Source organism: Dermacentor silvarum, chromosome 3 (assembly GCF_013339745.2).
Source record: "Dermacentor silvarum isolate Dsil-2018 chromosome 3, BIME_Dsil_1.4, whole genome shotgun sequence".
Lineage (NCBI taxonomy): Eukaryota > Metazoa > Arthropoda > Arachnida > Ixodida > Ixodidae > Dermacentor > Dermacentor silvarum.
The window spans coordinates 134,859,033-134,873,741 of NC_051156.1; the positions used below are offsets into that span (position 1 = coordinate 134,859,033).

General features: G+C 47.7%; 1 protein-coding gene across 6 annotated transcripts in view; it reads right to left on the bottom strand.

Annotated features, from left to right (window-relative positions):
• Positions 1-14,709, bottom strand: part of LOC119445796 (CAP-Gly domain-containing linker protein 1) — a 139,685-nt gene that overhangs the window by 45,624 nt on the left and 79,352 nt on the right. For 4 of the 6 annotated variants that reach the window (XM_049663648.1, XM_037710077.2, XM_037710075.2 and 1 more), the window contains exons 3-8: positions 9,071-9,381; positions 7,965-8,218; positions 6,415-6,640; positions 4,958-5,011; positions 3,023-3,121; positions 512-657 (exon numbers count right to left, since the gene is read on the bottom strand). In XM_049663648.1, coding sequence (XP_049519605.1) covers positions 512-657; positions 3,023-3,121; positions 4,958-5,011; positions 6,415-6,640; positions 7,965-8,218; positions 9,071-9,381 — 1,090 coding nt within the window. Of the gene's footprint in view, positions 1-511; positions 658-3,022; positions 3,122-4,957; positions 5,012-6,414; positions 6,641-7,964; positions 8,219-9,070; positions 9,382-13,863; positions 14,024-14,709 lie in introns of those variants that run through there. The other 2 variants (XM_037710078.2, XM_037710076.2) reach the window with 2 other exon arrangements.

A 14,709-nucleotide genomic window follows, 5' to 3' on the forward strand; every position in this document is an offset into this window, starting at 1 on the left:
GTTTGCTTGTTGAAATGAATGCTATCGCCGCATAATGTTTTTGCTTTAGTTTGTTTTATTAGCAACACTGATGCGACGTCTTATTGTGTTGTGTTTCGAAGCACAAGTTCTTGCATTACTTTTGCACATCGATGTGACCAGTGTGGCGTCAAAGCTGTGCTGTTGTCATCCATCTGAGTGCACCTTGAACTCCAAGCTTCCAGCTGGTACATAAACATTCGCCGTGCTATACCACTGATCACAGAGAAGCTTTTACATCGAGTATAAAGAGCGGTCAAGCAAGAGCCTCCTGATTCTTAGACAGTTACTGAGCTTGTCACAACCATGGCCGCAGAGTTAGTCGTTTTTCCTTGTCGGCACAAGTACACCCAATAAAGTGGGTCTTCTTTATTCAGATAATTGATTTGTCATTGCCTTGTCCCAACACTGTGTGATGCTATGATGAAGGCAACGTCGACTAGTGGGCATAGCTGGCACACACAGTGCCCCGAGACACGAAACAGGCGCTCACCTTTGGAGGTCCGAGTTCAGCGCCATGAGCCGTGCTCGCTCCTGCTCATGCTCCTCCAAGAGCTGGTGGAAAGACGCAGCTCGCTGCTCCATCTCCTCGGCATAGCACTGGTGTTCCGTGCGGAGCGCTGCCAGCTGCTGCTCTGTCTGCACCAAGTCATTGCAAAAGTGGAGAAGAGCTTCAGAAATTGTTTACGCGTCCATATATTCATCGCCGGTAGTGAAATACTAACATACTGAAGTGGCCAGAGAAGCTTAAGGGAGCGAGTGAGCTTGCCCACACGTGTTGCCTTCCGCAGAGTACCAGAACACCAAATACGTGGGCATGAGCCGCTATGCTAGTGCCGAACTCTTACGACACTGTGTTCAACCTCATGTTATAATTACTGTATTTGTGTGCTACATAAGTGTTCCTGTCGAAGGAAATCAAGAATAAGATAATAATACACTCGTGGAGATTATGTTGCTGCCAACACCTGTGGGACGTCATCCCCCAACAAGAACACAGTCAAGAATAGTTCAGGCAATAATAGTTCTACGTGCTGTGCTTGAACTTGGCATCACAAGAAATCGCTACAAGTGTTGCTGCTCTGATATTCCTATATTCTGTAAACAGCAATCTGTATACAGATTGACAAAACTCTGTTACCTTCTCTGGCCAAATCTGGCACGACGTTTAACAAACAGATGTGAGGCACTAGACACTGACGACGAGAGGCTCACTCGCACAGACCTATAGGTATGCCCCTGAATGGCCAGAATAGAAGATATCTAAAGCTAGTTAACAGGGCACTGCATCAATGTCAATACACTGAGCGAAAGCAGACAAAAGATAAGAAAACATGGACGAACACAGAAGCTCATTTCAAGACAAAGTGCCCCAACCATGACTTTACAGTACCTTCCGGAAATTGGAATGATTACCCATGGCATCATCTACAGCATGTACCAACTGGCCAAACCAGTGAAAGAAAATATTGATTTCAAGCTGTTTGCTCGGTATACTGACAGGATGGGTTGCAGAAATATTTCGACTATGAACAATTTTCTCAACTGCAGTGACAACACGTGCGTGTAAACACAGTGTTAAAATAGTTGCTCCTCAATATGGCCATTGAAAATGCTGTCCTTATAGGGCATTTACAGCGATAGGACTTCCACGTTCGTAAAGAAAAATGTGCTCTTCAACACAAATCGATAATGATGGTGCCACGTTCACTCTCATGCCTCATACATCTCCCAATGCCGCATGCAAGGCCTGAAAGAAAATTTTGAATAAATATATAAATATATAAATAAATAAATAAATAGGCGAGGCGAGATCACAAATCCTAAGCAAGACAGGGCAACCACTTCTCCATACCAACCTGCTTAACGATACACAGGTCAATTAGGTACTTCATGCATGCACATACATAAAAAAATGTCCCAGTATGTGTAAAACAACTTAAACTGACGCCAATGTGGTCTCATATTAAGGAGTTTTCGGAATAGCATCCTCAAGCAGCTTTGCAGACATAAAAGCCCAAACTTCTTAGTACGCCTTTTCAGTTCTTTTGTACGCCTAGTGGATAGCATCCCCTAACTATCGATCCCCTATTTCTAAAAATTCCTGTAAATAGTACTGCCATTAGCTGTGGGAAGATATTGTTTCTTCCTACTCGAATGCACATCTCGAATGCACTCCTACTCGTATGCACTATCTGGCCTGTCACATTGTGTTGCATTATAAAAACAATCGTGTCAAAATTTCAAAGAAAATCTTTGTTTTCATTCTCATTGGCTGTATAACTAGCAAGAATTTGATTTACGACTTCTGCAGATGAGTTGCACTCACTATCACCTTGTCATACACAGACGATTCACACTCGGGCCTTAATTATGACCGTTAATGTTATGTGTTCACAATGATCCCTCGTTTCTTTCACTGTCATTGTCCAAGTCCATCCGTAGAGTCAAGACATACTGTGAATACTCATAATCATTTAGACTTGTTGCCAAAATTAGAGTTCAATACACTCTCCAGCCACAAAAACCACACCACACGTGCCTCCGTAATCAAAAAACATAGTTTCCAATGAACACCAATAATTGAAGTCCGCCTGTAACAGAAATTAACAAATTTAACTGGTTGGTGCAACTTTACAAATTCTCAGAGTTGCACAGTAGTAAATTTGCCATTGGACTCCTAGGTTCTTGTAGCGGAAACAGCACGAGAAACAAGGTCCAACACGCACACAACACCAGCGCTGACTGTATCTTTTTTTTTTTTGTGACGTTGGCTATCTTTCTTGCTTCCCGCCTTTTTCTCATATACATGTATTTCCATTCGTCGAATAAACTACCAGTTGAAAGTCAGCGCTTGCATTGTCTCTGTCCTCGTTTTTCGTGCAGTTTCCACTACAAGATGCAATACCAACTAGCCCAATGTTGCGCCCTTTCGCATTCCTAGGTTATCCCTGTAACTGCTTGTTCAAATTGGCACACTTGTATTCAAGAGCACTGCGGTTACCTCTTCAACTTGCACAGCGGCCCTGGCAACCTCTGCCCTTTCGAGGTCACGCTCCTTAAGCAGTTGCTCCACATGTTCTTCCTTCTCTTTCAGAGCCACCTAGAAACAACGGCAGGAGGGCAAGCATGATTACGCGGCTCCTGCACTGACCATCAATCAACACTTGCGCAACCTTCACTTGAGGACAACTGAAATCCAGCCGATGCAGGCAGCACTAAAATGTGCATGCTGCCAAAGATAAACGACACCAACATGGAAGTGTAGTTCAATGATGCAATGCACAAGTACGGCTCTCAAGCCTGAATGCTCACATTTTCCTTATGTGTTGTCCTCAAGTGTGGCTTTTCAAAAGTTTCAACTGCCAATGTGAAGTTTCTACATAAGCAGCATGCAAGAGTGTAGACCTCAGTGATTTTGTGATGTGTACTCTGCCTGAAAACTTTTTTTCTGTTTTTTTTTTTCGTGACTCTGAAAAGGAGCCAAGTCTTGATCTTAACACGGCTGAGATGAACAGCCAGACAATGCAGTGAGAGAGGCTGTTGTACCGATTTACACCCCGGCAGCTTTATGTGACACTGCAAGATGGCCTGCAATCATGCATGAGTGAGTGCAATGCAGTGCACATTAAGACAAATGCCATGCAAGACAAAACAAACAGAGTCGGGTGCAAAGGCATTTCACTTTATTCCAAACACACAAAAGCAGTTAAATAGGCCAAATGAATTATTCCGTATTAAACATCACATATAAGAATGTATTTGCAGTCGCATATCAGCAGTGAACAATTGTTCTATGAGAAGATGTTATCGTACAATGTTAGAGCACATTAAAAGTGAGTACAGCCTTAATTACCGCAAAATGACCAGTGTTATGAGCAGCTTAAGTGTATAGCTTGCATTATCGAACAACTCTTCTTCAACAAGAGCTGCTTCATCCCAAATTGGGAACCTGGACGGTAAAGCCCAACTGGCAGTTTCTCCAGAACACATCTAGATGGCATTGACCAGCCTTATCTATTAAAAGATGTCTAAGCTTGGCAGGTGTCAGGAGTACTGAAGCGTCGTCTGCGTAATCATCGATGGAAGCCACGATTTGTGAACTGTGCGTGTGTACAAGTACTTGATTTTCAATACCAGGACTGGGTCGATCGTCTGCAAGAAACCACCCCAAGGGGCCATAGATGAGGTTAGACAGCTGTTTCATGCCACCATTGTTGTGTAGGGCAGAGATTAGCATTTCAGATGCAAGTCTACAAGCTGCGTCACCATCAAAACGATGCGCAGCTGTGAAAAAAGTGTCTCAAAAACATTGCGAGCCAACAACTCATTCCAGTGTCTACTACCACATTTTATTGAAACAAACTGCTAAGACTAGATGCTCTGCTTTCTTCGTGGAGGCTTGCAGGCTGATGTGAAAGAAAAGTTTATTTTATTTGAAAGAGGCAGAGAGGAAGGAAACAGGAGGAAGACAGAAGATGGCGTCGCAATCCGCCAGAAGCCAAGACAGCCATTTGGGTACAGTGGGAGCTCCAGCCAAGCGTAGATCGTCCGCATCATAAAACCATCCGTCGTATGGGCCTCAGAAGGTCGTCAAGCGGCGGTGTCACGTCCTGAAGCAAAAGTGTTCTTGGGGCAAAGGTCGTTTTTGTGCTGTTCAAAGGCTCAGCCATGAACGCAATCTCGGGGATGGATGGGGAAAAAGTGGGAGCGGAACAAAACATGCACACGTGTACATGCGTGCAATAGCATTCATCACACAGACACGAACATTTGACAATGAGCACAAGTGGTACAAATGACATCGTCAAAAGAAAAGCTTTTTCGGAACTTCACATTGGCAGCAGCATTTTGGCAAAAAATGATGGCACTGAATTTGATTAAACATCAAGGAAAGTCATCGAAGATACCTGCCCATGCTACCCTGACGATTACGCACCTGTAGGGAGTTCTGTGACGCTACCATGGGTGAGGTGAGCGGCTTAGTAGACTTCTGGAAATGCAAAAATCAAAACCGTATTTTAGACACTATTGCGACATTATGTGGCATTTAGAAGAAAGAAAAGCTTAAGAAAAAGAGCAACTTGTTAAAGAGTTAAAACTACACCTATGTTATTGAAACAAGACCTGCTGAAGTACTATACAAGTTGTTACATACAAACGTTTAGTGATATAAATGAAAAACAAATACTCCTTGAAACTAGTGTTAAACATTTACTGCAAAGCACCTTTATGAAACATTACAAGCACAATAATTACAATATTGATTATTTAAAATTATGAGTACTGGATATTAATGAAAAGCAACAATCCGGGGCCCTTCAGAGCATTAACAATAGTTTATAAATTCAAATGCAAAATGTAATAGACAAATCACATTTACACAGCACCGAAAAGCACGGGTTCGGCAGCATGTGATGGAAAAAGAGAAAGCAGAAGGATTGTGAAAGGAAGACAGTAGAGTTCGGTTACTAGAGCAGGATCAGCTCGCTAGATGCAAAGCTTGCTAAGCTGCCGGAAGCACTGGGAGGCTGGGCTGGCCAGCAAATGGCGTCCACCTTACCGTTCTCCCCCTTGCAGGCATCGCCTCTGTTCACACGCTGCGGCCGTGGCAGGTGTCTGTGGAACGTTACTCCCAGCAGGGGAGGGATTGAGCAAAGGAGAGGGACTGAGTAGCCACTACTCGGACAGTTTGGGGAAAGGAGACGTTCAGCAGAGGTGGGGAGAGAAGAACACGAGTGAGTGAAACACCAGGTAGCTTGCAGGAGGTCCTCGCTTTTCGTGTTCCACATCTCGGCTGCAAGCCTGACAGCTCCGTAAGAGAGCAAATCCAGCCAAGCTTAATTCAAAAGTTGTGCCTAAGTAGCAGATATGAGGTTTTATCTTTATATTGTCAAGTCAAAGTACATATCTGTTGCTCTTAGCAGAAGGATAAACATTGATAAGGTATGCAACTACCGTGCCCCGCAATACTTGACAATGTGGGCATTACAAAAGAATCGAAATGGAAGACTTCAATCGTCGGCTGTGCTTTCTTGGTTACAGCAGGGACCTTTACTACGAAGGAGTGAGGAGACCTCGAGAGAGGCGATATCCAATTCACAATATACAATTTTTCTGTGGTGTGCAACAGAAGCCAGGCGTGGGTAATTACGAAATGTACCGTGCGCTGTCAAACTGTTTCTGTTACCACTGCACTGAGGAGACAATTTTTACACTTCTTTTCTGAATGCACGGCTGATTGATGTTGAGACAGCTGGGCATTGGTTAACTGCAGACCCGGGAAATCTGCCCCACGGCAGGAGACAGGCCAACAGCCGAGACAATGGAATGAAGGCACGACAAAGACCAAGGAGTGGACAGTGAGTGGGCGGGAAGACTGCGGGGGAGGATTACCTTGGCAGGGGAGGTTAGTGCAGCGACGCCCAGCCTTACCCCGGCTCTGGCGGAGGCCGAGCTCAGGGAGCTGCGCAGCGATTCTTGGCTACCTGCACGCCGCGGCTGCGAGGTGATGCGCGTTGTGCGCGTGGTCGTTGTCGTGGTCGTCGAGGTGTGGCCCCCCTCGCGGGCCACCTTGTGCAAGGGCGCAAAGAGGCCATGCCGCGGCAGGCATCTGAAGTACCTGGGATACAACGTTGGGGCATAACATCGCATCGTATGGTGAAGAGCCTATGCTACGTCTCCCCACTGTGTCATTTTAACTAACTTCAAAGTTAAGAGAAGGTTAAAGGGACACTGAAGTCTAAAGGCAAATATTGTGTCAAGTTAAAGTGATAGATTAATGCTCGAGAACGTCAAAGGCGTGAATATTATCACAAACAGAACTTTAGTAATCAAGAAATTGAGGTAAATGCAGGACACAATTTGAGACTCGCCGGGACATTAAGTATTAGCCTGATGACGTAGGCACTCCTAATTATAATTTTGTCACTAGCACTCAACCACTCATAATTAAAATATAATTGCATTGCATTATGAGACAGCAGGAAATACTACTTGTCCAGTTCTATTTGATTCATAGTAAAAATGACTGATTCACATTACCCTTGACAACAACACGGGCGTTTGAAAGGTTTCATTTTTGCTCGACTCTGCGGCACCCATGCTTTTGCATTTCAGTAGCTTCGTTATCTCTTAGTTCTGCGCTGGTTTTGCTGACTCTCGAAACTCGCACAAACGGCAAGTAGCAGATAATGCCCTATCAATGTGATGTGAAGAGTCAAGATGTCAAGAGCTGCAGTGGCAAATCCAACACTATGTATAGGCTCAGTTTCTCTATGGCCGCATGTTTGTTTTGCGGAACAAACCGTACCGCCCTTTGTCAAGCGCCGTTTTACTGACCGACAGCAGTAAAGGGCACTGATGGCATATGCTACGTCACCCCCCCCCCCCCCCCCTGCTCAAGGGCTAAGTCTTTTCTTAGCATGAAACAAGCCCTGCGAGGTTTCTGGAATGGTATTTTAAAAGTTCAGGTTGACTTAATATTTGCCTTTAGTGTCCCTTTAATAATGGCAATAATGTTGCAATGTGCAGGCATGAGGATGGCGAGTCTAGAGCATGTCTTTCAGAGTGTTGTTTCAATGGGCTTAGACGACGTGTAATGTTGTGAGCACATCATCTGCAAGTTAACAGTGTTTACTCATTTCTATGCTTGCTTAAAGTTCAGCAAGCTGAATGAAATAAATGTGTGCAAGTAAACCAATGCCGATAAAAACTGCCTGACAGAAGTGAATCTGAAGTGAATCTGTGAAGTGTGTGAAATCTGTGAAGTGAAGTGAATCTGTGAAGCCTGTTGTGATGTCCCTAATGTTAAATGTGTGTTGCCAGCTGCAAGGCTGATAACCTGCTCAGACCCAGAAGAGGCTTAAGCCAAGTACAACACCCAAAATTATTGTAATGATAACAAAAATAAAAAGGTGCAGTGGGATAACTGAAGAAGGACGCACTTCTTTCCAGCAACGGAGCCATCGTTCTTGCCGACAGGGTCATCCAGCTCCACACCAGCCCACTGTCCTGTGGCGAACTCAGTGGGTCCAATGAAGCGCAGGGTGCCAGCCTTCATGCCTGAGGAGGCGTTCACTATGACACGGTCGCCAACCCGCAGCCCACAGTCGGTCATCGTGGTCGACGTGTGCATGGTGACCGCCCGCGGCGAAGACCGAGTGCTTCCTGTAGGGGAGCTCACTCTCGTGGTGGTCACCTGTGGGCCCGATGCAGTCAAGATTCCAGCTTAAGTTGTCTTTTACCTACTGAAAAGTCTAACATGTAAAATTTCTGCAACAATTTAGGCAACTACAATCAAGCTGCTAAATAATATTGCGTATCTACACTTAATACTGGCATGTTGTGCTGTTTTGCAAAAGTGCTAGTCTGACATATTTTACTTTGGTGTAACAAGACGAAGAGCAGGAGGGTGGGGACATAGTAAGAAGGATCACCTGAATGGATGATTCAAGGTAAACAAACCACAAATCCAAGCACAATAAAACTCCTCGATAATTCAACAAAGTTTCAGCGTATGCCAACATACGAAGAAAATACAGCCTAAAGTTCACTTCTTCAGCCAAGCTGCTCATTACCCCTAGTAAAGTAAAACATAATTTCGAATGAAACACAATACAAAACTAAGAAAAAAGATGTTCTAGTCATGCAAGTGAAACAGGAACATGAGCCCACTAAAACCCAGAAGGTTTTGCCTAACTGGCATCAACCGTGTATGCGAGGCGAGACACTTAAGAATAGAGAAACTGAGAACAAGAATCAATGCCTTCCATGCCCAATGGAAACAGACTTTCTTTTTCTTTTTTTTTTTCCACAGGCCTCATTTGAACTGCGCAGTGTCCCAGTAGTTCGGATGTATGCGTAATAGAAAGGCCTCACGGTCACTGCAACGTCGCCCTCACGCAAGTGCGACGACTCTCCAGCACCGCGCCGATTTATTCACTTCAAGGCCGCTCTACGGTCGGCTTCCCCGCTCGCACACACGCATGCGGTGAAGCCAGCTTGACAGGCGCGGCACACACAACAAAAAAAAGGGAGGATGCAACGGGACCTGCGTCTTTCCGGGCCCCACGAGCGTGGCGGTGGTGTTGGTGCCGTTGGCGCCGGGTCCCGGGAAGCGCGACAGGCGCTCGGGGCGGGCGAACACCCCGCGCCGGGCCTCGCACTGGAAGTAGCGCACGCCGTTGACCGAGCCGTCGTTCTTGCCCACGGGCTCGTCCAGTACCACGCCCGCCCAGTCGCCCGTGGCGAACTGGGTCTCGCCCAGGAACTGGATGTAGCCCGGACGGGTGCCGTTCACCCACACGCGGTCGCCCACGATGAAGTCGTCCGCCGAGCCGTGGTTGAACGGGCCGCCCGTCTCTGCGCAGCCACACAAACACACCAGGGGGAGAGTCACTCGTTATAACGTGGCTAATAATAGCACACACAATGGCAAGTTTGGGCATCTTTAGTATCGTCGTCATCGTCGTCATCATCAGCCTATTTGTATGTCCACTGCAGGACGAAGGCCTCTCCCTGCGACCTCCAACTAGCCCTGTCCTGCGCTAGCAGATTCCCAACTTGCGCCCGCAAATTTCCTAATTTCATCGCCCCACCTAGTTTTCTGCCGTACTCGACTGCGCTTCCCTTCCATCTTAGTATACAGGGGACGTGTTCTCGGACGATCCCTTTTCGAAGATAGCTTCACTCGCGCAAGGGTCGAGATAACGCGAGAAAGAAGCTCTCGTGGGCCGAGTCTCGCGAAAGTGAAACCATCGCAGAGCGTGCTCGGCCCAAGAATACCACCCCAGCCACTTGCTGCTCGAGGTTCGGCAGCTCGAACAATTAGGCGAGGACGAAACATGCGGCCGGTATTACGTAACTATTCTTTTTCGCTCGATTAATATTCCTTTCCTATCGTCCACACCGTCGGCGACCGGGTAGATCACGGCGTGGTAACGTTCTTGGAGAGCCGCTCGGATCACCGCGATGAAGCGCGAAAAGGAAGAGAATTGAAATATATATATATATATATATATATATATATATATATATATATATATATATATATATATATATATATATCATCGTTACGCTGTCCTGGCCGTGATGTAAGGACGAGACCACGGAACATGCGTTTATCCTCTTGCGTCCCCGCCACTTCTAACGCGAGCGGGAACTGTGAACGACATACATCTCAGACATCCGCGGTTATTCCGCCTCTAAAGGCTGATTTTCTTTCGCTAAATTAGTCTGAAGATTCCTAATTTCCAGCCCTGGTTCAGAAACTATCTAGAAAAGCCCAGCTATTTCGACAAATTTCAATGGACGAACGCTGATAGCCTGAAACCAGGCCTTTCAAGATATCCCAACTATATCCGGCCAGGATCACACCCGCAAAACCAGCAGGATTCGTCATTATTTCCGGATTGCGTAGGGTTCATTTGACTAACTTTGTTTCCTTCTGGTTTACCACTAAATTCTCCCTAACCACTGTACGTACCAATTGCCCTCACACAAAACAAGCAGGGTGAAAATTCAGTTTTACTCTCTATTTTTTTTTTCCCCCAGAACTGACAAATTCCCGGTACATTCTAGGTTCTCATTGATGGTAGAACACCCTGGTAATGTCGAGTCCGAGCCATACTGAGTGACTGACTCCCGCGTGCAGCAGATGATAAGGTGTGTCCCCTGTATGCGCGGTTTATGCAAGCGCTAAACCAGCCGAACTTCCAACTGTCGCCGCACGCGCCTGCAAGATCCCACTCCAACGTAAGACGCTTTCTAAGCATATAAATGAAATATACGAGTTCTTAAAAAGAAGTAGCCGAGACAGATATTCCCCGAATAACAAAAGAGTCATGTGCGGGAAGCCTAACCGAGTCTGGAACCGAGACGGATTTTTCCAGCAGCTGCCCCCATTCGTTTAACCGGCAAGGCCCCGGCGAACGTCGCAGAAGTTTTCACACACGCTGCTTCATCGAAGACGCTTATCGCCGTAAAATAGGCCGCTGCCGCATTTCGGTGAATCCCATTCCGACGTGCGGTGGGCAAGTCTCGAAGGCGCAGGCCTTCACGATGCACGCGCTTTAGATGAAAAGTTCACGGGCTACAAACGCGAGCGAACAAGTTTCCGGGCCGTGCAACGGGCATCCCATGGCGTTCCGAAGCTGGGGTACGGAGCTCATCAGTACAACGGAGGAGCTGCTACGCAGCACGGAGATCAACTTTCGTCACAATTCAGTGGCCTGGGATCTTTTTGACGAAGACTATACCGTAAACAAATCGGGCGAAGGCGAAATTCGCTACGCTGATGGACAATAAACGAAGGAAGACTCGCAAAAAAAAAATTAACAAAAATGTGCTTCAACGTTGCTCAGCCCAACGCTGCACGCGGCAAAAGCGCCTCCATGAACACAACGAAACGCAGCGGAGTTGCACTACGCTGCAGATTCCTGTAACTGCATTAGGCGAGCATCAACCCGAAATGTGTCGAAGAAAGCCTGACGATGCAGAAATATGCAGATTACGGACGAAGATTCAGAGTAGTGCCAGCGTCTCGACCGAGACGCTGTCAAGGCAGGGCTATACGTACTTGTTTCCCTTCTGGCCCTTTCGAGTAACTTTTCGCGACACGACGTTAACGCACAAAAAGGGGGAGAAAGAAGAAGGGTGGGGTTAAGGACGTTGCTCGTCGGAGACTGCAGCGACTTATTCCAGCAGGCACACGCTTCTCCGCACGCGGGCACCAAAGCAAGGTTGTCCACGAATCGCATGGACAAAAGGTGAGAAATTCGAGGCAGCCCAGGCGCGCGTGGTTTTCTCTCAGCAGTGGGGACTCCGGAGGCGTGGGAGAGTTACGGACAACCCAACCCAACCCAACCCTGGCCAGTCTGCAGTTGCGTCCACAGGACCACAGCGCAGAAGAATCGCATGTAGGAACGTCTTGAAACGCAGTTGCAGACACATTTCGGGGCCAAAGTATGAACCGCGACTCCCCTCGGCATGATCAATCGCTACATGTTCGGATACAGCAAGGTGAAAGCACCCCTGATCCAAACACAATGTAAGAACGCAACCATAGAATCGCCTCCACGCGCGAGACAGAAGCGAAGAGTGCCGTACAGGAACGCGGCGACCAAAGTCTGTCTCCCTGCGATGCGGATGAACAACGCCCTGACCTTCACCAAGCTGGGCCATCTGTTTAAGCTCCGCACGACGACTGGCTTAGGTCTTAACCACGTGACCGACCCCTAATTAGTTCTTACACACTCGCTAGTCTTTCTTCTCCCATCCAGCGCAAAACAAGAGAGCACCCGCGGTCAGCTAGCGGCCAAGATTATGTCTGGGAGAACGCCAAGTTTGAATCCGTTGATACTCAAGAAACTTTTAAAACATACGCGAACATTTAAATTAAACTATGGAGTTTTACGTGCCAGAACCACGATCTGATTATGAGGCACGCCGTAGCAGGGGACTCCGGAATAATCTGGACCACCTGGGGTTCTTTAATGTACACCTCTAAGTGCATGGGTGTTTTCCCATTTCACCCACATCGAAATGCGGCCGCCGTGGCCGAGATTCGATCCCGCGACCTCATGCTGAGCAGCCGAACACCACAGCCACTAAGCAACCATGCCGGGTAGACGCAAACATCTGTTCTAACCTGACGTAATCAGAAATCTTCCTACAGCGACTTCCTATACCTACGTTCGATCAGCAAGGACAGAAACGTATAAGATGGGAGTGCAAGAGAGCTTATCGCTGCAAGGCGGCCGATCGAAAGTCGATCAAAAGTCAATAGAAGAAGAAATGACGGAGTCGAGATACAGCTTAATAAGGAAATAATGTAATAAAATGCGACGCAGCAGGAAAGCAAGATGTATACAATATACGGTACCAGAAAGTCCTTGGATTTTTTTTTCTCTCTCTCTCTCTCCACGAGTGAAACGACGCGCTTCCCACGCGCTGCTTGTTTGGCGGACGCATGCAGCCCGACCACGCAAAATTCCCGGCTTGCCCAAAATTGGCTGACATCGAAGGAAGAGAGGGAGTTTTGTCTGTGACCAAAAAGAGAAGTGCGTCGTAATTGAGACGGATGCGCACGTAAACTGCGCAGGCAGACAGTTCTGGAAAACGCAACGACGCTCGGCGCCAGTAACATTGCATCGGACGGGAGAAGAAAAAAAGAACTTAGGAAACCGCGCGATTCTCGAAAGAGACGCGAGGGAGAGAATGAGAAAGCAAATATAAAGCGCCTTACGACGGAAAAACACCTCCCCGTCGACGCCTAGCAGACCCACATCACGAAATAAGCCCACGCACAACTTCCAGTCGCCGGTTGTTGTTGCCCAGCCTGCGCAGCGTATCGCAACCGGGCAATTATACTCCGGCGACAACGACAAACGCGTACACTTCCTAATCTTCGACGGCCGGGGAGAAAGAAAAAAATGGCTATCGGTTGAAAAACGTCGACTCGGAAGTTCACTGATCCGCAAGTTTAAAAACCGTCGTCAATCCAGGGTGTAAACGTGCAGATGCACTCTTTGAAAGCAAAGCGTATAGTACGACGGCGATCCAGGACACATGTACTCAACTCTGCTGCGGAGATGAAACAAAAAATAAAAACGTATCACGAAGATGATTCCGCACTTGCCCTCGTAACGGTGCCTAACGCGGGCAATCACACAGTTTCTACGCACACACAACAGCGACACCCTTTCAGCGGGGCACGAACGCGGCCAGGAAACGAAACCAACAAAAGAACACCCGCGGGACACGAAACCGAAACCACAGAGCGCGAGCAGCAGACGACGACAACCGGTAGCAGACGACCAGGAAGATCGGCGATCGACGACGCACCTCGAAATCCGTACAGCGGGCTCGTCGACGGCATGGCTTCTTCGTCCTCTCGCGTCTTCTTCCAAGTCAGCTTGTGTGTCGGGGTCGGAAGAAACACCGTCACCGTCGGCGTCTCGGCTATCGAGTGCGCGAGCACGCGCTACCTCCGCAGCATTTTATATTGACCTTCGCACGCTGCTTCGCCAGGAGTGGGTGAGAGGGGAGGGAAGGCGCATTAAAACAAAGGGGCGTAACGAGACGTTTCGAAAACGCAACGGGGCGGGCGGACTTGACTGAGCGTAGCCGCGGTAGCCGCCTACGTCGCGCGTCACGTGGTCTGCGCATGCGGCTGACGTCATCTCAGGGGCGCGCGTGGCGCGCGCGCACACACACGGGTCGCTTGCACCATTTTAGGCAACAAAGTGACGCAGGCATAGCCCGCGTGCGGAACCTCAATCCCGTATCAATAATTATGTGCAGCGGTCCCGGGCACGAGCGTACAACGTCGGCTTACTATAGGTGACCTCATCGGGCTGCACACGCATTCATTAAAGCACTCGAACGCCTTTTAAAATGTGTAATGACTAAGGCGCGTTGTAAAGGGCAAACAGTGAACAACATTATTACTCGCGGAGACGCAAGCGACATAACCTGAAAGCGCCAAACAGTTAGAATGCTCCAGCGTTATAACAGTGTGCGATACCGAAAGCTTTCGTGCACCAAAGCTAAGATCGATGGTCCGTATGCAACGTTACGGAGTTCCAAATGCAGGCAGCGATCGGTGTTTCTACACACACTCTCTCTCTCTCAATGCACAACACAATTAAGCTCCCACAAAACACAATGCGTGATACGACAAGGTTAAGA